Source organism: Apis laboriosa, unplaced genomic scaffold (genome assembly GCF_014066325.1).
Source record: "Apis laboriosa isolate Shangri-la unplaced genomic scaffold, ASM1406632v1 scaffold1_cov151, whole genome shotgun sequence".
Classification (NCBI taxonomy): domain Eukaryota; kingdom Metazoa; phylum Arthropoda; class Insecta; order Hymenoptera; family Apidae; genus Apis; species Apis laboriosa.
The window spans coordinates 2,931,737-2,957,843 of record NW_025222279.1 but is presented as its reverse complement, the minus strand read 5'-3'; the positions used below and the strand labels follow the sequence as shown (position 1 = coordinate 2,957,843).

Genomic DNA, 26,107 nt, shown 5'->3' with positions numbered 1-26,107 from the left:
TATAGTACGAGTATATTAATTAATTTCAATTACGATTTACTAATTCGATCGATCCATTCGTGTTCTCGATGTTTCATCTCGGTGATATCGAATGATAATATCGATTAACTTCAATTATCGGACAAAGTGTCTTCAACTTCTTCTTGCTCTTACATCTTGCTTTTCTAAATTTACAGATAAAAATACTGTCATATTTACAGATAAAAACGATATTTTAATTACAGTCCATCAACTTCGAATGTTCCAATCATCGTTTTCAGCGACCCAACAATCTGAATACGAAAATTAACAAAACACTCGGAGTGATGAATATTGATTTAAATCTGGTTAAAAAAATCTGATTGCCGAAACTCGAACAATCGCAATCTCACAATCTCGGGATATTTCCAACCGTTAGTGTAACGCCCAGCCTTTAGAAAGTCTGAGCAACGTTCTTTTCGATTCTTCTCGAATGCAAAACTGCAAGATCCCCGGTTCCAAACGGATTCTTACCCATTCTCTCCTTTCCCCGGTTTCACGAAAATCAATTGTTTCGCCTCGGCGTTATCCTTGCAATTATCGAGGCGAACGGCGCCGTTTCTCAACTACTTCCTGCAATAACTAGGAACGATAAGGTGAGGCAATTCTCCCCGGGATTTCCCAAGTGTCCTGTCCCCGCTTCTGTTCTCCCGATTGCGGCCGCTCTGCCCCTCGTTTCGCGGGGGAGGAGGGCAAGTTTCAAACGGCCATAACGCTGCTCCCCTTAATTGATAATATTTTTTTATCGCGGGGGATGAGACGCTTTCTTCCGGTTACTCCCGAGAATCAAGAATCAAGAATTATTAAAAATCCTTTTTAATACTGTTTGGATTAGAAATTGAGAATTTCATTAAATTTTTCTTAATGTATTCCGTATATATTGGATTTTTTGTTTGTAAATTAAATTGTATTTTAATCCTTTATTTCAACAATATTTTTCAGATATGATTTTGATACGATGATGGAAAAGAATAATATTTTATTCCTTAGACGAGAAGATCTAAATTGTGAGATTTCCTTCCATTTTAACGGTTTTAATATAGTTTTATATCGTAGGTTTCGATCAATCTTCGATATAATCTTTTATGAACAATATTCTATATACTCTTTAACTCATTCACCAATTACTAAATCAAATTCAATGGAAGTTTCATTTTCTAAACTTTATCATATAAATAACTCGTTCACCTCGTCCAAAGATCGTCACAATATTTATCCACGTCGAGGGAGAACGTTTTCATTGCCCTCGATTCGTCGTTACGTGCCGACGAATTCGTATAAACTCGTTGGCTCCTCATTCGATCTCATCATAAACCAACATATCGAAAATATCGAACCGCGAAAAGTTTAATGTCGAAAGATCGTCGAAAGATCAATACCAAAAGGAAAAAAAAGAAAAAAAAACAAACTCTTCGATCGTTCCAGGAAAATAAAGTAGATCGTTATTTCGATTAAATCGTCGTTCTTTTATTTTCTTTTTTTGAATCGTTTACAAAATGACAGATAGATCGTTTCCTCCTACTCGTTTCCTACTATTCCATCGTTCGAAAAACGATGGATGGTGGATCTTCGATTAGATCGCGAGACAGTCACGAATACCGTGAAATAACAAGGCGAATCTTGGATCGTCTAGTGCCGGCTCCTGAAGATGACAACTACCCGGTATTTTCCCGGATAATGGTCCTGCCTTTTCTTCTTCGTCTTCCATCTTTTATTCCTATTGCCTCGCCAGGGCCGATACTCTCTTTTTAGCTATTAACTTGGCGGTCGCCGATTCAAACGCTCGCCCCAGACGACGAAATTATCGAGCGAGCTGCGCTTTCGCTTCCGCGTCTCGAGAATTTTGTTCTTTTTCTTCCCTTTCTCTCTCTCTTCTTTTTCTCTCTCTTTTTCCCTCCAATGACCGATCATCTCGTCAATCTCTCGAAACACAGTTTGGAAGATGATGCTTTAAACCCCGATCCGATTTTCTTACATCGAATTTATCAGCTAATTCGTGGAATCGATTGAATTTTTTTCTTGACGTAAGATCGAAACGTAAGATCGTAAAAATTCATAAAAAAGAAAAAAAAAAAAGACTTTTCTATTCCCAACAAACAAAAGTCTGTCATCTAAAAGGGAGGATTCAACCCATTTCTCCCTTCCCTTCCAAAAGCAAAAAAAGAAAAGGAAAAAGGAAGAATGATTCCGTCGATATTCAATCGGACGAACGGAAATCCCCATCGGTGGGACGGTAATTTCCGGAAGAGGGAGCGAATTCGAAGGGATTGACCCAGGTCGGGTCCTTTCCTCGTCGTGTTCCCCGCCCTCTCCACATCTCGCGAGAGAGCGTCCTCCCTGTCGGATTTAGGGCGCTATTTAAATAGAGGCTTATAGGGCAGTTTTCCCTCTTCCTCCCTCTCTCCCTCTTTTACTTTCCATCTCTCTCTCTTTCTCTCCCTCTTTCTCTCTTCCTCTCGCTCCGTTGTTATCTGGAGCAGCAACGGTCCAACGGTGTCTGCGGAGGCTGTGTCGTATTGATCTGTCGCTCGGTCGGTCGGTCTCGGGTGCAGGAGAGGAAAGAGAGAGAGAGAGAGAGAGAGAGAGAGAGGGAGGGAGGGAGGGAGAGAGGGAGAGAAAAGAGGAGGGAGGGAGCCCCTCTCGGTAATTTATCGCGAGGCAACGGCGGCGAGATGATTCGACGCCTCGGAGAAGGAGAGAAGACGGATCCGATCGAAGACCGCGACGCCTCTCTTCTCTCCCTTTCGGTAATTCGGTCACGCGCGGGATCGATCCGGGGCTGAGAACCACCACAATCCCTCCCGACGATTAACCGGTGCCGCGAGATGAAACGTCGTGGAACCGAAAACGCCGCTACCTTTCCTTTCCCCCTCTCCGTTCGTTCAGCTCTTCTCGGCTCCCCTCCCCCCCTGACGATGAGTTTACGGGGCCACCATCTTTATCGCTACTCTTCGAATTCTGAGTAAAATGTTAAATTTTGGTTAATGACATAACCAAATTATCCCCCTTTTATTCTATAGATTCGAATTAAATTTAAAAAGATGTAAATTCATTATAATAATATAAATAAATTGAAAAGTGTGTACGTTTCTTTTTCTGCAAATTTTGCATATTTTACTTTACTAACTTTAAAATATGCAATTTTGCTCGATCGAATCGGTTTCTTTCATGTTTCATGATATGGCGGAAGAGAAGCTTGATCTTCGAAATATTTCAAATTCCTCGATCGAGCAAAACCGTGACGAATCACTCGCCGATTTCGTCACGATCGTTTCGATCCGTTTCCAACCGTTGCGCATCGAAATTCAAGGGCGACGAAGAGAGACGATCGTTACGATCGTTACGATCGTAGGCGATCGTAAGCGCGTCGACGAATTCGTAAAAAGGCGCTCGTGCATTGGCCCCGGACGAAAATTCGACCATTTATATTCCCGTTGGTGGTTCGCGCGTTACGAAATCGGAAAAGTGGACGGGTGTCGAATCGAGTGTCGTCGTTGGCCGAGAGATGGTATTTATTTGAATGGAGTGTCGAATGGAGGAGCGAAAAACCGCGACGTCGACGACGTTTCTCGGTCACGTGCAAAGGTTATTAATTACACGGGATATTTAACCCCTAACGACCGGCTCGCTTCTCGAATGTTGACGTTGCGACATCACGCGACTTGTTACGCACGTGTTCCTCCGGCTGATGACAGTGTTGAACGCGAGAAATGCTGATTTTTCGTTACAAGGAAATTAGAGGAGTGGAAGAATTTTATTTAAGCGTTTCTGCTTTTTTCTTTCCTTTTCTTTTTTTTTAGAGATTATCTATGAGATTATCTTTTTTAAGGTTTCTTGATTTTCTTTTCGAAATTGTAAAAATTATTTCACTAGACTTTGAGAAATTATTATTTTGATTTTTATTGTTCGTATATATTCAGAATTAATATTAAGAGATATACGTGTATTTACGACGAATGAAGTAACATGCACGATAAAGGAAAAGATGTTTTGCATTAAAAATGAGGAAAAAGGAAAGGAAAAAGAGAGAAAAAAGATGAAGAAACGAGGCACGATTCGTTTTGCATATTTTATAATATATCCCATTCGTCGTAAAGCTACTTCGTACGATTCTTTTAACGGCATAAAAATCATAGTGCAAATCGCGCTATTATCCTTTCCTATTATTGTTTCCCGAGAAATGTGTGCTTACTTTTATTAAAAGGAATAATTAACGGAGTTAACGTTCGTGTCTTCGTTCCACGTAGCAGTGCGACCAAGGATTTCAATGGAATCGCGCTTACGTAGCAGAAAAATAAATTTCCTAGGCCGAGGAGAAGCTGGGACGGCTGGGAAGTTAAATGAAAAATGCTCGATGCGCTTTCGACCGGCTCTTTTCAAACGTGGTTTCGAAAAAGATCCTATCGAATGGACGTCAAAGTTCCGTAATTGAGCAAAGCTCCGGTTGAAAGGTTTCAATTCCTTCGGTAAACCCTCGTAACACAATCGACAATCTTCTTTACTTGAGGGGAAACAAGAAAATTAGAAACGTATTACGTATTGTCGACGTGATATCGAACATGCCTCGAATTACTTTTACTATTCTTTCCAATATCATACTTCTTCAACGATGATATCTCCAATAATTAAACAAAATAAAAATCTTCCCTAATTTTTATTTAAAGATATGTATCATAGATTTCGTCGACTTCGATGCTATTCTCGTACAATCAAAATCCAACTATCACTTCCAACATCCATCGCTCTACAATTACAATACGCCAAGTTTCTTCGATATGAAATATATTTTTCCAATAAATTCTCCTCTTTTATTCTCAGAATCGTTCGCTTCAAATCTACTCTTCCCCATCTCTACGCTTTCGCAATACTTAACCTCGACGTAGAACATTTTCCTGAACGAGAATACGACGAAAATTTCCATCGATTAATCGTATCGATTAATTTACAAAATCTTCTCCAAAACCTTTTACTCTCTCTTTCTCTCTCTCTCTCCTCTCTCTCGAAGACTCTCCTCGAGCGAGCGAAAATTGCGAAACGCGTTTGGACCGAAAGAAAGAAAAATCAGGGTTCTCGCGTGACACGATCGATCGTGGAAAATCGGGTGTCGCAGACTCGATGCGGCAAAATGGAGGCGTAAGCCGGGTTTGCCCGCGAATCGATATCACCCTGACGCGTTCGCCGATTTGTTTATGCGACTGTGACTGCAACCACGACCTTTAAAACCACGCCGCCATCACGGCCTGCTCGCGCACGTGTCCGATCCGTTGTATAACCGGTCGTTACGTAACCTCGATTCCGCACCGTTTCCTCCCCTCCCCCCGTCGCCCGTCTATTCATTGTCAGAATAGAGTAATCGGAGTGTTGCCAGTGGCAGCCGCTACAGGCGCATCGCTACGCCAACGTGGCCGATTCGTAGCAACGTTGCCATCGAGTTTGCGACGACGAGCAAGGGGGGAGGGTGGAGGAGCAACATTGCACGTCGCGTATCGGGTTGATGGCAGCCTTGAATTTTCGCGAATCGAAGAGGACGACAGGTTCGAGGGACGAAACTTGGAAACTTTGGTGGAGCAAGTTGGGAGGAGGATCCTTCACAACCTAATTCTAACTTGTTGTGTCACGTTGTTTTGGCTTCTGCTGCGTTCAGGGAAGGGGGTGTTAGTTAGTGTATCGGGTTGTCATTGGGAATGGATTCGAAGGGAATGGGATGGAGAGGGGGGATTAGTCTGGAGAGATGCGAAGGGAAGATGATTTTTGATGATTTTCTTAGAAACGAGAATTCAAGGATTGTCTATAAAAAGTTTTTTCCTCGCGTTATAAGTGAACGTCATCTCGATGCTCGTGTGTAAGGTAATCGTGTCAACGCTTATTCTCCTCGTCTCTCCTCGCCCCGTGTTCGAATACGGTAGCATTTTTCAGTGGAACAGAAGTTAGTTTCGCGTTTTGACGAGGGAGCAGTTTAAAACAGTTTTCCACGTCGGGCGACAGAAGGCAGGGGCGGCTAGGTCGGGTCGAGCACCCGTGTCTTGACCCAATCTAGGTCGAGCCAATAATTAAATCCACTTCCCACTCCGTCTTCTTCATTCGACGAATACTTTTCTTCCACGGAATCTTCGAGCTTCCCTTCCACAATGCGAAAGAATTGTGATCGTTAACACCTCGCGTTAATTTAATAAGAAATTTCTCTCTCTCTTTCTCTCTTTTTATTTATTTTCTTCCGATTGTAAAAAGATTGTATAATAATCTGCATCGTTTTTCAATTTCATAATAAAAAATCTTCGAAACCTATCGATTATTTTAATAATACTCTCTCGATTCTCTCGTTCAGAGATATCGTAGTAAAATATTGGTTCTCGTCAACGACCGAGTAACACGAAAGAAGAAGAAAAAAAAAATCGGAAAATCGCCAAGTCTCGTCGCATTTCGCTATATTACAGTTTCAAAGTGGAACGATATAATCCCCCCGCGAGAAACATTTAACGGAAATCTGCTCGTGCATGCATCCACGAAAAAGAGAGAGAAAAAGTGAAAGAGAGAGAGAGAAGTGGGAGAGAATTCTGGGGGAAAAACAGTGGCTCGCCTTCCTAAAATCGATTCCATCGCGGTCGAGCACCACGTGGAGCGCTCGGCACAGTTCCCCCTGATGCACGGATGCGCAATTACGCGTCGTTCATCGAGACGACGCCGTCAGCCTCTCTCGATAGGAGAAGGGAGAGAGCCACTTGATACGCGTCACGATTGTCGGACTTCTTCTTCTTCTTCTTTCTTCTTCGATTCCTCTCGCAGCGAATAAAATAAAGAGGAAAGAAAATCGAAAGAATAACGAATAAATAACGAATAGAAGGAACAAGATAGGCGGAGAAGAGGATCGAAAAGAGTGGGAGAAAGATGGAATCGTGCTCCATTGACTTGGTTCTTGGTGAAGAACACTTCTCTGGCCCATATTCGGTGGCCCTTGAGTGCCACGTGGCCTCCATTCAGCAGCCGCGTGGAAAGGGCGTACTCGTGGGTCTTTACGCGCACCTGCAACCAACCTCTCACCCTCAAGGTTTCACGGAGGCACGGGGGAAAAAGGCTGTCCTTTGAATCCGCGCCACCCTTCGCCAAAGCTTCCGCCGTCTGTGCTCGACAGCCTTGCGACGTGTGTTCGTAAGGTTAATAGTCAACATCCCTTTCGTCGTACAATTGTTTCGAGCCAACGGCTTTCAAAATTCTGGAGAAATGTAATTTTTAGTAGATGGATGTCGATTTTCGATTACATTTTTTGATCCATCGAAACGTCCGTTGCAGTAATAAATTCAGATAAATATTGAAATTATATAGAGATTGAATCGACGATTAAAAATTAATAGTCTCCATATTTTCCATAAAATCTAAATTACCCATCTTGTCTAATTAAAAATTACCCTCTCGCTCTTTCGTGAAACGTCCCCGACGAAAAAATACAGTTGAAATTACGCCCCAAATTCTCAGACGACTATCGTTAGCGGCCAGCCCTAGTTCGGGTCTACTTTTGCCCCACTTCGCCCTCGCATCGACACGACCCACTTCGACTCCCTGTTTGGGCCTGTATCCCACCCAATTTCAACCCCTTCCATCTTATTTCCAACTCGCGTCGTGTCTCAATCCTTGTTCCGCTTTGGATCCAACTAGCTTCCATCCTACTACCTTCCTTTCTTCGTTCATCGACTCTTCTCGGAATACCCCCGGTTCACACCACCACCGCTCCGTTGATAGCAGAGGCTATCAACCCCTTCCAATACTTTACTTTATAATAAACATCATAACCCCCTTTTCCATTCTTCCTTCTGATTAAAAAAGAGAAAGAAAGAAAGAAAGGAACGCTTCTAAAAATTCACATCCGTCCCTAAAATTCTCCATTTCTAAATTTCACACGTTCACCCTGGACTCGTCCTCGCGATTCGTTTTTTTAATTGCCGCCACAGGCGCGGAACGAGTGTCTTGTCTCTTAATTAGCAGGGGTTGCGGTTGTTTAATAAGTTGTTGAGACCGCGTCGTAAAACGCTCGAGGTCGCGAGAAACTTGGACAACAACGCTCGCTTCCACGATAATTATCAGTCACCTTTAATCGTCCCTCGACTCCTCCTCTCTCTCTCTTTCTCTTTCTCTCTCTCTTCCTTTATTGGAGGAGCTCTCCGCGAGAGAAAATACCCAGAGAGGAGAGGGCACGAAAACGGTTGGCAAAGCCGCGCGACTCCGTAAGGCCGTGTATTTTTAACTTGAGAACCTTCCGGCAACCCTGGTCGTGGGATCAATACCACCGGCAACCCCGGTGTCGTCGTGTAGTACTACACTGGAGAGGCAGAAAGGGTGCAGCGGGGTTAACCTACATATCCAGCAACGACTGCCCGAGGAGAGGAGGAGTTGGCTGGAACGAAAACATTTTCCTTTTGGATGGTGACGAGAGTGGTGGTGGGGTGGTTTCAGCTTCTTGGCAAGTATCGACGGCTCTTGAGGAATCAACTTTTGCTGCGTTTCCAACGAGATGGTTTAGAGATGGCAGGGGAGAAATAAGGCCACGCTCTCGTGCTCGGATGATTTTGGTAATTTTCGAGTGGATCGATCGAAGTAAACGATTATGCGTGTAAAAACGCGTTTTAATATTTTGACGCGTTTAGGGCGGGATTATTCGGGGAAAAATCGATGCAGCTTTTTTTTGAAGCGTTATTACGTTGCTTGTGAAATGAAATTATCGCGTTGTACAATGTTATTTCAATACCCTGTGTGTTTCAATTTCGAAGTGGAAATTGGTTCTCGATGGAATTATCGTTGGTGAAAAGATTGATAAAACGGTTTTAACATGTTTGTCCAGAGATTTATGTACGCGTTCTAAAACAAAAATGAGTTTCTCTTTCAAAACGATACATATATATTTGAATATCGAATTGTAAACAATTTGATATCAAATTTTCGGTCAAATTGTAAAGGAAGGGGAAAAATATTTTACTCTTTTGATTTACAAAAGAATAGATAGAGTCGGACGTCTGTTCGAGTGGAGGAAAGGAGGGGAGAAAAGAGATCGATGAGAATTAAAAAGAAACAAGTATGAGAACGGAAACAAAAAATGGCTCGACGCATTGTAAACGAGTTATATAAATCAAGTCGGCTAATTTGTACAAGTAGCGGTGTGTAAAGGTTGCACAAACCCTAAATTGTAACGTCAATGCCAACCGAGAATGAAGTGTATGTGTTCAATTCATTCACTTCCTATTCAACTTTGATTCATCCGCATACTGATCCACGCACTATTAATCCTCTATAGAGCAGAGCATACGCTTTAAAACTATAATACACGCATGCATTTTCTTCTTTTTCTAAATAAAACAAATAAATTCATCATCAACTTTTATTCCTCCTATTCAAATTTCTTCCAACGAATTATAAAAATCAAACAAATATTATTATTATATGATTAGACAAATATATGAAGCTAATAAATAGATTAAAAGATGATTGAAAAAGAAAAAAATGGATGGATGAAAATTCAAGTGTAATACGTAAATTAAGTAGTTTATCTTTTCTTCAAACGTTTCGATTCCACTTGCCGCGCGACGCGAGATGCGGCACGACTTCCGGCAGAAAATTCAAACATCGCCGGTTATTTATTCACCGTTAAAACGACCATGGTGGTGGCGTTTTTTTCACGTTTAGACCGCAGCCAGGGAGTGCGAACGAGCCGCACAGAGACCGCAAAAGACGGCGTGTAGTCGCGTAATTGAAAAATACCACGCGTTGTCTACGGCTCTATGTTTCGACTGGGAAGGGGCGGAACTCGCAAAGGATGCGGAGGACGAGACCGGAAAGAGAGAAACGAGTTAACCGTTTCCATTCAAATATTATTTAACCTACAATTTTTCTTTCCCTCCTCTATTCCTTCCTCTCTTTCTATTCCTTTTTAACTTGTGTTCGATTCGTTTTTACCTGGCTATTGGCGATACATGTACATTCGTAATTTTATAAATACGTATAATTTTTAATAACATCTTTGAATGATTGATTCTAGAGAAACGAATACAAAAGTTGACAAAAAAAAAAAAGAAAAAATCGTTTCGATGTCTAGAAGATTAAAGATCCACGAAAAAATATCAGCATTCTTTATAATACAAGCTTTAAAAAAAGACCCAGAATAGAAGAAAAAGAGGAATGCGTACCGACGTTCTCTCACGTTCACTTAAAATGGCTGCCAGTTCACTGAACTCTTCACAACTCTCTCCTTCTTTCTCGCTGAAGAAAAAGAGAAAGAGACATCACCGTGGAATCATCAAGTTCTCGAAGGACAAGAGCCTAAGAGCCTCGATGTTCACCAATTTACCAATCCTTGAAGAACAGAGGGGAGCGATCGTGTGTTTGAGACAAAAGACACGTGGACGAAGATAGGAAGAACAGAGTGACACGTGCGTTGACGAGAAGCAAAGGGAGCGAGACGGACGGAAAAGGATAGGGGAAAGAAAGCGAGGAAAAGAAAAGGCACAGGCTTAAAGCTCTCCTTTCCCTCTCGATTTCGTTCGAAGAGGGCTGCTTCCGCAATTGCGACGAGACGCCGGTTGCGGAAGACGGCCACTCGGCCCAACGCAATGACTGCAATCCCTTTTATTGGCGTTTGTCTCACCCATAATCGCGCGGCCAGCTGAATATTCTTCTTGACACGAGCTCGACCGTTTCCAGAATGGACGAACACTCGAACTTGACCGAAGAGGGGAGCGATAGTTCGGGGAGTGCACTTCCCTCTCGTCTTGGCGAGCTTTCTTTTTAGCCGACTGCTCGGCCGGAAATGAGGATCTTGAGGAACGGTTACGCCGTTCCGACTGCTTCTCCACCTATTAAGTATTTTTGCCCGAAATGGACACGCGAATGGACGAAAGTTTGGAAGATAATCGTGAACGTTTCCGATAGAACAGCCGAAATTTTTGAATAATTGTTCTCGGGGAATGAAAGTCCAATTCGTAAATTCGTCCCATTCTATCCCTCACGACTGTATTCAATATAGTTTTTATAACCAGGTTCAAAGAAGACGTTTCCCATCTTATCCGTAGCAATCGTTAAAATTCTCACGCCGCCGTTCGAGTTTCAAATTATCCTGGGCAGATAAAGCGAGGAAAGGGGGAGGGGGGAGGGCGAGGATTGAGGTAAGAGAGGGCTTTGTCGGGGAAAGGGTGGTGGGGAGAGGGTATTATGCGAATACGAGGCGGGAAACGATTGGCTCTCGTTCGACTCTGTTCAGAGGGCGAGAAGGAGTGGGTCGAGTAACCGGAAGCGGTGTTCCGTATCGATGCGCGATCGTGAAAAGGAGCCGATAACGCGGGGCCCAGCCGGGGTGAAAGCCTTTCGAAGATACTCCACTCTTTTAATGTGATTTCGCCACTCGTTGAAAAACCACTCGACACAACCGATGGAAGAGGGCCGTGCTTCTTTCTTTGTGCGTCGCTCGCGAATTTTTATACCAATTTTTATACTTTTTCCCCCTCGATGGAGACTCGTTAAAGGCTTTTCAATTCTTTGAAAACGCAGCCCAATATAACGTCTAATGTAATAACATTACACGCTTTACGTACGAACGTAAAGTCTCTCTCTCTCTCTCTCTCTGTCTCTTTCTCGTTCTTCCGAAATTTTTTCGAAATAATCGAGAAGATCGGCGAAAGCGTGGACGACCCGTCTAACGAAAAATTTCCCATTTCACGTTACAGTCAGAGGGATCTATCCGTCGACCGAGACGAGGCAACACCCGAATCTCAATCAGCCAGACGCCACAGTGGACGGCCGTGTCGTCTAGTGGCGCGTCGTCGAGGGGTCGCGAGGCGTTGGCGGCAAGACGGCCGATCGTGCGAGGGTGCTGAGTACTATTCCGCGGCTGCGAGGACAAGCAACAGCCCGAAGATTCTCCCAGCAAAGGGCAAGATGCACATCGAGGTGCAGGTGGCGCTCAACTTCGTGATATCGTACCTCTACAACAAACTGCCGCGAAGGCGGGTGAACATCTTCGGCGAGGAGCTCGAGAAGGCGCTCAAGGACAAGTTCAAGGGGCACTGGTACCCGGAGAAACCTTTCAAGGGATCGGCGTTCAGATGCTTGAAGACGGGCGACCCGGTCGACCCGGTGTTGGAGAAGGCGGCGAAGGAGAGCGGCGTGCCGATCCAGGACATCTTGGAGAACCTTCCAGCGGAGTTGGCCGTGTGGGTCGACCCCGGTGAGGTGAGCTACCGCATCGGCGAGATGAACGCGGTCAAGATCCTCTACTCGGAGACGGGGGACCCGCACGACGAGAGCTCGGCCGACCGGGAGGTGACCAAGACGTTCAACCCCGAGGCCCAGTGCTTCAGGCCCATCGAGGCCGTGGGCACGTCGCTGGGCGGGCTCAGCCTTAGCCCCAAGTCCACGTCCCCGTTCCCGAGCTCGTTGGGCAGCAACGCGAGCAACGGGTCGTCCAACAACCAGCAGAGCGGCCACGGATCCGGCTCCTCGTCGGCGCCCTCGCCGACGCCCATCACCACCTCGTTCAAGGGCTCGCCCAGCCCCGTTCCGGCGTTCATCCCGCGTACCACGGCGCCGCTCACCTTCACCACGGCCACCTTCGCGCAGACCAAGTTCGGAAGCACCAAGTTGAAGACGAGCAGCAAACGAGCGAACAGGTTGGTGGACAGTATGCCTTTCTAGACATGTTTTTCCGAAGAGAGAGAAGGTAATGTAACGAAGGCGGGAGAATGGATGAATTTTATCGTGTATAACGCGTTAAGTATTCGCTCATTCGCGGTATTAATCCATTAAGGACCAATTTATTTTCAGATTAAATTATTGAACTCTGCTTTTTAACATTAGTCGAGTACGAAAGGGGGATTCGCTTGTAATATTTTTTTCCTCGCTCATTCTTTTCTTTCATTCTTTCTTTCTTTCTTTCTTTCTCGTGTCTTTGTTCTTGTGCAGTGAGCTTTTGCATCGTATATCGTATTATTACCGCTCGGGTCCTTAATGAGTTAAAATCGTGAAAATGTTCGAAAAGACGAAAATTTGGTTACAACCACGAGTCAAAACACGGAATGGTCTCCGAGACACGCACGAGTTACCTTTCACCCTCCGAATCCCCTAGATACGTACACCATGTACGACGATTTCCATCCGTCGATGAACTTGCCAAGCCTAGCCTCACCACTACGCCACGTAGTGATCACGGCTAGGATAGTTAACCGCCCGCATACCCGAGCGCAATCTTAACACCGAAAGGGTTGAGACCCGGAGACCGACCGTACAACTCCCCCTTCCCACAGTGTATATCCCCCCCTCCCTCTCATCCGCCGACCGCAATAGCAAACCGGCGAGCAGCAGACAAATGAACCGCACGTAACCGTGTTGCTTTCAGAATGTCCCCGACCGAGTTCTCGAACTACATCAAGCAGCGGGCGATGCAGCAACAGATCCACCACCACCATCACCACCAGCACCAGCAGCAGCAGCAGCAGCAGCAACAACAGCAACAGCAACAACAGCAGCAGCAGCAGCAAGCGGCAGCGGCGGGCGGGCTGCCCGTTTCGCAAACCTCTCCCCGAAGCCGCAGCCTCTCGCCCGGAAGCATAGTGGCGGGTGGCGGCCAACAGCACACGGACCCAAGCGCGTACTTCTTCCAGCACGGGCCGGCCGCGTATCATCCCCAATTCCCCCATCGCAACATCTTCGACTCGTCGAGCCACGGCGGCTACCTGTCCGCCGACCTCTACACAGGCGTCAACTTCCCATCGTCCTACCTCGACCCGACCACGATCGCCGGCCACCAGTTCTACGGTGGGAGCGTGAACGGAACGAGCAACGCGGCGGGAAGCAACGGGAATTCGCAGAGCGCCGGGAACCTGGGCCCGGTCGGGTCCGCGGCGACGAACAGCAACGTGAACGGGTCCGGCCAGCAGCAGGACAAGACGGCGCTCGTCGAGGGGTTGAACAACTTTGGCCTTGGATCCGTGGCGCCGTACCCGGCCAGCCAGTACCAGCACCTCCTCGTAGCCAACTAATACCCCGCGCGAGTGGAGACCGAGCGGCTGGCGCGGCTCGAGTCGCGTCTGATCCTCTGCTGCTTCACAGGACAGGAAGGGGAGTCGGGGAGGATAGTATGAGAGGCCGGGCCGTGCGAACGTGAGTGAACGGGCCACGGTTCCAGCCTCTATCTCGTGCGTCGAGACGTCTTCGTCGTCCAGAGTCTAGGTTCCGTACCCTGACACACGTAATACACACACGTAATACACACACGTAATATATACACACACACACATACACACACACATACATATACACACGTACAACCAGATTTCGCTTGCACCATCCGATCGGAGCTCACCTTCCTGCTCACCCCACGCTATGTACGCATAGAGTTCCCCACTCTGTCTCTCTTCTGGCGAAACGAGCGTCCAATCCAAAACAACAAAGCGGCAAGGTCGGTAGCTCTGCATTGCTAGTGCAACGATACCCTCCCCCCTCCCCAAACACCCTCTTCGAGGATCATCGGATCATCGCGACGACGCCCGAAGCTCATCGACTCCTGTCTTCTCGTTCGATCTTCTATCTTTCGGGAGGAAGAGAGAGAAAGAGAGAGAGAGAGAGAGAAAGAGAGAAAGAGAGAATCGGCGAAAGAGCGTGCACTGCTATTGCTGTGCGGTGCTCTCTTTGTCCGCCTCTCTATTTCTCTCTCTCTCTCTCTCTCTTTCTCTCGAATATGGCGATCCGCTCGATCTTACGCGTGTGAACAATTTACGTGCGCGAAATAGGGAGACAGGGAGAGAGGAAGAGGACGGACGCGATGGAAGCACCGTGGAAGAGACAGCACCGAGGTCGACGCGCGCGAGCATCAAGACGACACGACGTGGACGTGGAGAAAATGAGAGAGAAAGAGAGAGAGAGAGAGAGAGAGAGAGAAAGCGTGAAAAAGGGAGAACGAAAGAGAACGAAAGAGGAAGAGAACGAGAGTTAGAGCGAGAATGAGATTATATAGAGCGTGTATAGAGGGATTCGTGTTCGGTGAGCCTGTGCGCTGAGGCGTGCGTGGAACACGTTCGGGAGGAGAGAAGAGGCGGAGGAACGAAAGAAGAGGAGGTGGGATTGTTCGATGCGACGGTACTCGCGAACGCGAACTTTGCGACCGACTAACATATATATATATAGAAAAGCCGCGTGTATCTTGAACATTCTGTAACCGAAAAACAACAACAACAACAACAACAACACGGATACCATGGACCCGATTGCGCGATGGCGCTCGTCGTTCGAATGATTGCCACTTGTGTTTCGGACTAATTTGATCGGCAGCCATCTTGAGGCGAATAAATCTTGAGATACGGTCGCGTAAAAATGGAATTGCGTGTATATAAGACGCGTACTCTATACTGAGACCGCAGAGAGACCAATTCGTGATATGCTTGAAGAAGGATGGAAGAAGAGAATGAGAGAGAGAGAGAGAAATGAAAAGGTCGAACGATGCGCCATGCGCCCACACCTGGGACAGCGAAAGAGCCAAGAGACACACATACAAATTCGTACGAGACGCGTACGTAAAATTCCATACGGGCCAGATTCATACGCAACGGACACACTCACTCCCAACCATTTACCTGGCGACCTATATACATATACATATGCATATATATATGTATATACATATATATACATTGTATCTACATTTGCCACGTGAACACACGGAAACGCCCCGCCTGGTAGTGGCGTGGTGACACGATCACGAGTATATACAGAGACACGGAAGGATATACATACATATATATATATATATACATATATACACAAACACACATACACACGGAGGCATCACGCGTCCGTGGTAAAGACACATTGAGGGCGGGGTGTGCGGACACTTAATATCGCGCACGACTTCACCAACACGTACACACAGATATTACCAACGTGTAATAATTTATTTTTTCACTGGTATAGTCGGAGAATTGATATTGAATATATCTGTAGAGCCTATGTATTATATTCAAAATATGCACTCACTTCGCGGGTTGTCGCGAAACGGTGTAGGGACTACCAGTATCCGGTCTGTCGAAGCGTCGACGAACGAACACCCGGGAAGATTGTTAGTCGTGACACATTTTCTGCTAGATTATTCCTCTTACGCACATTTGTTCGATTCGGGGGTGGAAGAAAACCGACGACCGAATCGAAGAGGAAGAAGGAGAACGATCTTTGAAGAAGAAAACGTGACGGTGTTGGAAAAGCGAAGAGGACGATGATATATATTATATATGTAGCACGGCTGCCGGTGGGATTCTTTCTCGATCGAGTCGCAGATGGTGCTCGCGGTTCCATACCGTTCGGAAAACTCGTCCTCGGTACGATTTTACATTTTATTTTTATAATAAATGCAGTAGAGCGTAGGAGAGAAAAAAAAATTGAAAAAAGCGAAGAAGCAAAGAAGAGGAGAGAAAGAGAGAGGGAGAAAGAATAGAAAAAGGGAAGAAGAGTAGTGGTGGCGTGTTCGCGCGAACGGGAATATGGCCGCGTTGCGTCGCTGCCCCGCCAAGGGAATCAGAGTTTCTCTTCACGGCCGTGAGCGCACCGTGGCGTTAGTGGCGTCTAGAGTCGACCGTCGTATCGAAGAAGAAAAAGAAAAAAAAAAAACTTTGAAAAGAACGGTCGACTGCGGTCGTTATACGGGCTTAAAAAAAAATATTTGAGCTTAAGAAGAACTTGTTGTCGACCATGATCGACCATTTCGATTATTGTAATAATCCCTTCGTTTCCCTTGTAAGATTTTCTTTCGACGCGACCTAACCTATTTTATCGCGTGGGATTAACGGATCAATCGGACGACGCTAGATTCGTCCATAACGGGACAACGTTCTCAAAATTGTGATCGAACGAAGTTCGACGCGCGATTATACTCGAACTTTCCTAATTCCTGTTTTCATCTCCTTAAATTCCTGTATTTCTAATCTGTACGATCTATTGACAGGCGCCGATTCCAGGTTATCCGAACTAACGTGGTTGGCGTCCTGGTCCAACGATGTTCGAAAATCATGGACAAAGGGCGCGTCGAAAGGGAAACAAAGCCGGTGAAAGGGGTTTGGAGCAGCGAGCAACCAGCCGGTTCGCGTTCGCGAGATTAATTAGATGATTACGTTGTTAAAGGCCGCTGTTACTGTCCTCGACGGCCGGAGATGCGACCGTGCTCGTGACCTCGAACACGCCTCCGGGCGTCGATCCGTTTGCGTGGAGCTATGCATCAGGATATTCAATTTTGCCGAATATTTTTTTATCGAAGTGCGATATAAGTTTTCGGGGGCTTCGCGTTCGCGTTGTCATTCTATAATTCTATGAATATTTATCGATCGGCGGGGAAAGTTGGGCAGAATTAAAATTAGCTCTCTATAAAAAATATTTGAGTTTAAAATTACAAAAATTATTAGCTTCTCTCATAAGTAAAAAAAAAAAAAAAAAAAAAAAATTCCATCAAATTCATTTACCACTTTTAAACTCGAATTTACTCGAAACGTATTAATAAATTAAATCGGTTTAAAAAAAATCGGATCGAAAATCGCTCTCTTACGTGCCCGCTCCACGCTCGACCTCGGGCTTCAAATCCAATATCCAGTCTCCGAGCATAGCACGGATGAATCATAACTTCTCCTTATTTGATCATCAACTTGTCAGATCGGGTCACGGTCGGCCCCGTCCGTCGAGCAATCGCGAGAAGCCGCGACAGCAACAATGGCGGAGGTGCCGCGAGCCGCGGGCCGGGCACTAGGTGCTAAAAGTATTAAAAAAAAAAAGTGTTTAATCTTGTCGTCGTGGGACAAACGTACGGAATAAACGCGGCCATGGATTGTCGAATTGCTCGCGCGCAAAGTAAGAAGAGAAAGAAGAAGATTCGCGTTTCGCGTCGGTCGATCCGCTCGGTCCTCTCTTAGACTAGTTTTGAAAAAAGAAAAAAAAAAAAAACTTTAGCGTGAAACTTTGTATCGTGTAAGTGTAATAAGTAGTATAATTTTTAGGCGTGAACTTTCGTCGTTCTTTCGTACGGATTTTTATATAGCAAGTTTTGTATGATCGACGCCGAGCAACCAGCTTCCTGCGGTCGTTCCGTCATGGATCCGAGAGCGCATCGATCGACCGATCCTCGACGTCTTTGCTCGCTTTTTTTTTGTCCAGTCGAACGAAATTTCTCCTAATTTGGATAACGAAAATGGATTTCTTCGATGGTAAATTTTGTCGAGGGATAAGATAACCTCGTTCTCGAATAACGGTGTTCTCGAAAATTCGGTTTCTCGGACGGAAAATTCCCTGAAAGAAGAGTTCCTTCGATATAAGATTAAGAGACTCTTCACGAGAAGAATGGAGAGAGAGAAAGAGAGAGAGAGAGAGGGGCCGTGTCGAGGCTTCTTCCTATCATGGAAAATCGAGGAATCTTGAAGATTGTCGAGCGATTCGGCAGTTGTGTGGCCGCGCGAGGGGGTGCTAAAAACAAATGTTTTTTAACCGCGGAACTAATAAGGGTAGGAAAAAGTGGATGGAAGAGGAAAAATCGCGGGGAACAGAGGCGAGAGGGGACAAGGTGGGAGAACAGTACCCTTTATAGTAATATCTAAACTTAATTGTAACTATTAACGATACGTACGACTGTGGTAGCTATGCTAGTACCTGCTATTGTTAAAGAGAGAGAGGGGGAGAGATTGGAGAGAGAGAAAAAGAGAGAAAGATAGAGCGAAAGAAATCGATTGGATTGAATGATGAGTCGAGGGAAAGAAGGGAGAAGGAGTAAAGACTTTCGAGGGTTGGTACGGAAGACGTCCATCAGTGTAAGGTGACCCAATTCTCGGATCACTTTCTCGATATATTCGGATCGTTGGTCCTGGCTAGATAGAAAAAAAAAAAAAAAAAGAAAAAGAAAAGGAAGAATTTTCGATCGAGCCTCGAGAGAAAGAGAGAGAAAGCTCTCTTGGATTATTTTTCTAATCTAATCTTTGTAATCATCGAACAAATTGGGTGTACGAAATCGAGATCCTCGAACAAGATCCAAGACGACGATCCTCGTCGCGCTTTGGCGATGTTCATTATAAATGTCTCGAGGCCTTTTTTTTTTCTTTCTTCTTCAACGATCCGATCAGGAATGGGATAGGAGAATGGCGAGAGAAAGATTAAGAAGGAAAGTTGGAGCAAGCGTTGCAATGAGTTGCGAATCAAATGTGGATCTCGGCTTGAGACGAGAGGCTCAGTTCAGCGAAGAATCAAACACACGTACACGATGTATACTCTTCTAGCAAAACCAAAAAAAAAAAAAAAAAAAAAAAAAAAGAAAAAAAAGAACGAGTGAAAGAGAAAGAGAAAGATAATGAATCGGATTGAAATCGATGGATGCATGATGGAGGCGCGAGATGGATGAGTTGAGGTGAGTGAAGAGAGAGAGAAAGAGAGAGAAAGGAATGAGGAGAAGGACAGAGAGAGAAAGGAACGAGATATAGAGCATACATTGAGATACATACAAAAAGATAAACATATAGTATTATACGATTACAATACGATTGTAATGAAACACTTTGTAAGCAAGGAAACAAAAAAAGAAAAAAAAAATTAAGCATAGTTTTCCATAATCTGTAATGGATGTATTCGTTAACGAATAAAAAAAAAATGAGGACGAGTGGTTAAGGATAATACACACACGGACACGAACACACATGACACACACTGTACACGAACACACAGTTGAATAACCGTTCGAAGTAACTCGGGTACACGACACACAAGAAGTAATATGAAAAAAAGAATAAAAAAAGTAACTAATAATTAATAAACACGTGAGTAACGTGACGACGTAAACAAACGGTAAATCTGTCTCTTTAAAGTATCATGTGTCTATAAACTATAGCGATCGATATTGTCTTTTTAACCGTAAATGGAGAAACAAGTAATCGTGGTAACGTAACTAATGTCATAGCGATAACCGAACACTGCAATATTAGATATAATATATATTCATACATTTATAGAGAGAAAAGTGAGGGAAAGGGAGTGAGGAAGAAAAAGAGAGTAAAGAAATTGTGCGAGGCTCTGACGCGCGTGATTAGGAAAAAAAAAAAAAAAAAAAAGAAAAAAAAATGGAACAGAGAAAAATTCGAAACAACTCGAGACGATGTATCATCGATTCGTTCTCGAAAGCTTTTCTTCGTTGGATGAAAAAAGTTTGGATGAAAAAAAAAGAAAAAAGGAACAGAAAAAGGGAACAGAAATACACGCGCACACGCGTGTAAAGAAGGAGAACGATTCGAACAACAAAATGATGCGAGACTCGCGTGTCAGAGCGGAAGTGAGCAAACGTGATACGATCTCCAGGCACAGTTGAAAAGAGAAAGCCGTTTCATGTTGAAAAATGAAAAAAGAAAAAAAAAAGAAAAAAAAAAAAGAAAAGCAGCAAGAGTAAAGCAAAATGAAAGCTGAATGGAAGCGAACAATATTAAATATGCGTTTTGTGTATCGGACACACTCGAAGCTACACACTCACGCGCACACACAGACAGCAAAGACACTACTACTACTACTACACATACACACACACGCACACGACACACGGAGAAACACAAAGAAAGACCCAAAAAAAAAAAAAACCTATCGATTATTCTACCAAATAATGAATTAACAAGAGGATGATCATTAGATTTGTAATTAATTACATATATATTTTTCAATACTTTAACTACTTGCTGAATGTAAACTATATACATATATAATTATATATTATATATATTATATATATATTATATATACACACACATACCGCGTAGGGCTGTATCTCGATTACAGCGTGGCGTAGAAGGCCGGCCCGTCGACTTCCGGTTCTCAACAAGATCGCAGCGACCCTCGACGAACACCGTCAAAAAACGATGCGAACAGAATCGTAACGGGAAACAAGGCGAATTGGCAACAGATACACAGTGTAAAAAAATGTCGTTTCGACGTTGTCGAAGACCGGAAATGGCGGGATCAGCCCTCGACTGCGGGACCGGAGGGCGCGCCATGTTGACTCGAAGGCGGCGTTCTCCGGGCAGGGACGGAGAGATCTGCGAAAGAGAAGAAGAGAAAGAAAGAAAAACCTTTTTGTACCCCACCCAAGTCACACTCTCGGTGTCGAAACGGTAAAGAAAAACCAAAAAAACAAGCAACTATGTTACTCGTGTAAGTGCATCCTAAATGTAACTGTTACGAAATGCCCCTTCTCCGAAGCCCCACCCCAGGCCCCAGTCTTCATCGTTTCGTACGTAGCAAGAGAGAGGGATGAAACAAGCGGCGGAGAAAACGAGGAAAAGAAACAATAGTGCGAAAGGAAGGGAGAGAAAGAGAAAGAGAGAGAGAGAGAGAGCTTGAAACTTTGAGCGAAAGATATAAAACGCGCGCGTGTGCGTGGTTGTGCGAGTGAAAAGATACGAATTTTCCGATCGAAATATAATCATATATATCTGAAAACAGTGTTTCGACCATGATTCGAGAGACCGTTGAAAATCAGTGTGCGTGGAGAAACGAAAATTTCCACAGGCTGAGCAGTTGTTTCTCGATGCATACGTGGATGTCTCTTGTTTCTTGACCCCTTCCGTGACGCGACGTTTTCCTTTTCGTTCTGTTCGCTAAACACGGTTTGTTTACACGCGTGCGCGCCTACGTTCTTTTTTCCCGCGTTTATCGTCGTTTTAACACTTTTTCATCGTGATCCGTATACACTCGGAATCGAATGTGAGAACGAGAGACGATGCGACGAGTGATACATGTGTACGTGCGAATGATGAAACATGTGTGTATGTATGTATATATGGGAGAGAGAGAAAGAACGAACAAAGTGGGTGAGCAAGTGTTGAGGATGCGTGCAAGCGAGACAAACAGCGAGACACTGTGCGCCTATATATGTATATCTGTATATAGGTACCATTTTCAACCGCTACCGTTGTTTCTTTCATACTATTTCTTCTCCTTTTTTTTTATTACTATTACGATTTTATTATTATTATTATTATTATTATTACTATTATTATTATTATTATTATTAATATTGATTATATTATTATTGTAATCGAGATGTATTTTCTGTTGGCTTTAGATTTTGTTCCTTTATTTTTGTACGAGAACCGTTTTACCTTTACTAAGTGTGCGTTAAGTAAGCTATATAAGAACATATTTTTCTTACCGTCAATTCGACGATCCATCCAGATGGATCTATTGCGCGAACAACGCCAATCGTTAACGAAGATCGTCAACAAAAAAAAAAAAGGAGATCTCTTATCGAACAACGTGATGTTAATTTTTCAAGAAACGATAAACGTGAAAACGATCAGCGATGTTCGCCATTCTTTTCTTAGATATTAAGATCACCTTTTTCACCAATATATATATATATATATATATTTCCTCCTTTTCTTCTTTTACTTTTTATTTTAATTCTTTTATTATTTTTTTTTTCTTTTTGATAGTTTGTTATTGTTGTTTTTGTCCTTTTTTTTGTATGACATATTTGATTATATCAGCGTGCTTCGCTCCTCTAATATATATACCATTATATATATATATATATTTTTGTTAATAGTATAAGTGGTTTGACATAATTACAGTTACAGTGATTATCCTGTTGTAACGGATTTGTTTTCTATATCTCTTACGATCCACGAATGAGTTATTAATATATATATATAAAAGATACGTGCATATATATAAAAGTATAAATATATATGTATAGAGCATATTTATATGAGAAAATTATACGTACATACATATATATATATATATTATATACATACACTGCTATTATATTTTGTTTAACGAGGAGACAAACCAAAAGAGTAAAAAAAAAAAAAACCGAAAAATACCTAAGAAAAAAACAATGGGTGAGGTGAAAAATCAGAGTTTTTCGGCGTGTTGCTTGTTCTGAATTAAACATCAGGGTGAAGAGGGTTAGAACAGAGAGAAGAATGAGTGTACGAGTGAGGAAGAGAGATTTGAAAGAAGCGTTTCTTGAAATTTTTCAAATATCCGGGTCATCCTCTCGACCCAAAAAAGAGAGAAGAAGAAGAAGAAGAAGAAAAAAAAAAGAAATTAGCGAATTATGAAACGAGAGAGGGCGAAATGAGAAAAATGGAACGAAGCATATACATATATATATGTACACATACACATAGGCAGGCATGTACACATATTACACACGCGCTAACACACACGAACAATCCGACAAGTAACACACCGGCTGAAACGAGGGAGAGTGGACGAAAGGGATAAAGAGAAAAACCAAAAAACAAGTCAAGTGTGAGACAAAAATGAAACTCGCGTGTAAAATATACTTATAATATCATTTTGTAAATTATTTTTTGTATTTTTATATATATATATACATATATATAAATATCAAAGCATACGAGACAAAAAGCGGAACAGTGTTTGTGCGTACGAAAAAAAAAAAAAAAAAAAGAGAGATACTGAGAGAAAGGACGAGTGAGAGAAAGAACGTTGGAGAGAGAAGAAGAAGAGGAAAGGATATTAAATTTTGGGGAATGGAAGGATGCCGTGAGTAAGAGTGAAAGAGCGAGAAAGAGTGCGTTAAGGGAAAGTGTGAGATAGAGGGAAAAACGGAGATGAAAATCTCGTGACGCATTGATAACACTGACGATACTTAAATCGATCGTTGATCAAAAAAAAAAAAAAAAAAAAATCGTCCTTTCGTTGATCGAGAGCGGCGCCAGAAAAGATGCTGTTCGTTTAATGGATAAAAGGAAAAAAAAAAAATAGAAAAAAAAAGATAAAAAAAGAAACAAAGAAAAAAGCGTAAAAGACGCGTGCGTAAAAAGAAAAAAAATATATACAATGTATGCAGCCTGTTCGTGAAGGAACAAACGTGTACACAAACACACATACAGAGACATACACAATCTCACAATACATATTATGTTAATTCGTAACACATAACAGAGTCCTGAGATGATAATGATGATTTTTTTGTTCCCTATTATTTGTACCTTTGTATTGTATTTCTGCAGCTTGTCAAATGCTTTGTTTATTACTACTATTACTACTGTAATATTATCGTTATTCTTATTACTCTTATAAAAATGATTATTCTTATTAATATTATTATTATTATTATTATTATTATTATTATTATTATTATTATTATTACTATTATTATCGCTATGAATTTGAGATATATTGTACCGCATATATTGTCGACCTTGTTTCCGTGTACCACTCGTTTGTCGCGCGCGTCCATAGAAACGCAGGCGTGTGTGCAGCCAAGTGTTTCTTTTCTTCTTCGAGAAGAGGAATAGAGGGAGAGAAAAGAGAATGAGAGAGAAGAGAAAAAAGAGGAAAGGCGTAGCACGATCGCCTCGAAAGAGAACGGACTATGCGACAACAGTGGAAACCTCGCAACAACCAGTTTAGTCGTATTTAGTAAAGCCGAGAGAAGCAGCGGCGTGTTGTTAGGTTTATTAATTAAGAGCACCGTGCGCTTGGCTGGCGAACGGAAGCGACACGCGCTTCCGGCCGAGAGACGCGTTCACGAACTCACGCGATCACTGGTCGAGGAGGGATGAACAATTCAGGGGATCGAGAAAGGAGGGGGATACGGGTCGAGAGATACGGTGGATTTTTTATAATTTTATAGAAAAATACAGAGGATACACCGTCGATTCCGAACGAGTGTCTCGGTGTCGACGGAATCGATAGAAAAAAAAAAATTAAGAGACAATTAGGTCGCAGATTTTTTTACGAAAGCTTCGATTGAGAGCTGTTCGCGTCTAGAGGTCTCTGTATAATGCAAATGGCGACCTCTCGCGTAAAGCTGCGTTCTCACTGAAGTTACGATCTGTGCAACCTTTCGTTATTCCGCGTATACTAGAATATATTTAAATAAATTGTTGAAATATTTTGTCTATATTGAATTAGGCGTAATTAGAATTAATTATACATTTGAATTTTATTTTTGTCATTAATCATAAGAAAGATTGTTACTTTTTTATTCGGGGAAAAAAATGTAGAAAATTATTTTTTAAGAAATCTGGTTTCACTGAGGATGCAGCTTGAAATGATTCGCGGTGGAACGATCATCCTTCTCGACACTATCGATCGACCGATTTCGAACTTGATTATTCGAATTAGCGCAGTTGTTGTTCGTGGTGTTGTCTCCATCGTTCAGTGGCTTCTTCTGCGGAGATCCGTCGAGAAAAGTTTCAAGAAAATTTCGTTTCACGCGTACAAGTTAAGAGCGAATGGGTATAATAAAGACGAGGGCGAGGAGAAAATGAGAGAACGTTTTCCCGATTGTTTGCCTGTTTCGTGCGTGCGTGAGTGCATGCGGTTACGGAGGGAACTTTTCGTTTCTCGAGGGTGTGTTCTTTCTTATACAATATTGTTTCTCGTGCAAGTACGGTGGACGAGGGTGGTGCCGATCAAACTCGCTTCCTGGATCGAATCCCCGCTTGGATCTCGTGTCGATCGCCACCTCTCGCGACAATTTTGGGCAGAGTCCGGTTCCTCTGGTGATATTCTGGCTCGAGAAAGGGGCGAAATGTCTCTCGAGTTTGCACATTTCGAATCGCCGAGTACCGGAAGTTTCGGGGGATCAAATCCATCCGCGATTTGAGGCGCGATATTATTTTTCGGTTTACGACGAACGATGACTTAAAAAAAGAAACCGTTTACTGCTACATCATTTTTAAGAGGCGCGAGAGAATACTTTAATCGAATTGATCGAAATTTTAATATTAAGGAGGATTTATTTCTATACTCCATTCTATAAAATTGGATAGAAGAAAATTTTTACTCGGATATATTTTGATTAATCGAATTTAGAATATTAGAAAAGAAAATATATATCTGTTGAATTATTAGAATAAATTAAAGATCTAAGTAAATATAAAATATTTCTATATAAAAATGCAGAATAAATCGTAGAAGAATTGGACGTAAATTCGAATTGGGAGGGAGCGCTCGTTGAGGACTCTGCCCTCAGGAAAAATCAAATAGATAATTAACAGGTTGGAGAGGGATATGTTCATCTGTTTAACGAGTGATCTGTTCATCGCGAAACGAGATCGAGAGGATCGAAGAGAGG

The 26,107-nt window shown here is 43.1% G+C and overlaps 1 protein-coding gene across 3 annotated transcripts in view; it reads left to right on the top strand.

Moving 5' to 3' along the window:
• LOC122712420 (protein Tob1-like) overlaps nt 1-24,121 on the top strand; it is a 106,354-nt gene extending 82,233 nt beyond the window's left edge. For all 3 annotated transcript variants that reach the window (XM_043932096.1, XM_043932098.1, XM_043932097.1), the window contains 2 exons: nt 11,721-12,662; nt 13,388-24,121. In XM_043932096.1, coding sequence (XP_043788031.1) covers nt 11,721-12,662; nt 13,388-14,030 — 1,585 coding nt within the window. In that variant the 3' untranslated portion in view covers nt 14,031-24,121. The remainder of the gene's footprint in view (nt 1-11,720; nt 12,663-13,387) is intronic.
• Nucleotides 24,122-26,107: the final 1,986 nt, after the last annotated feature.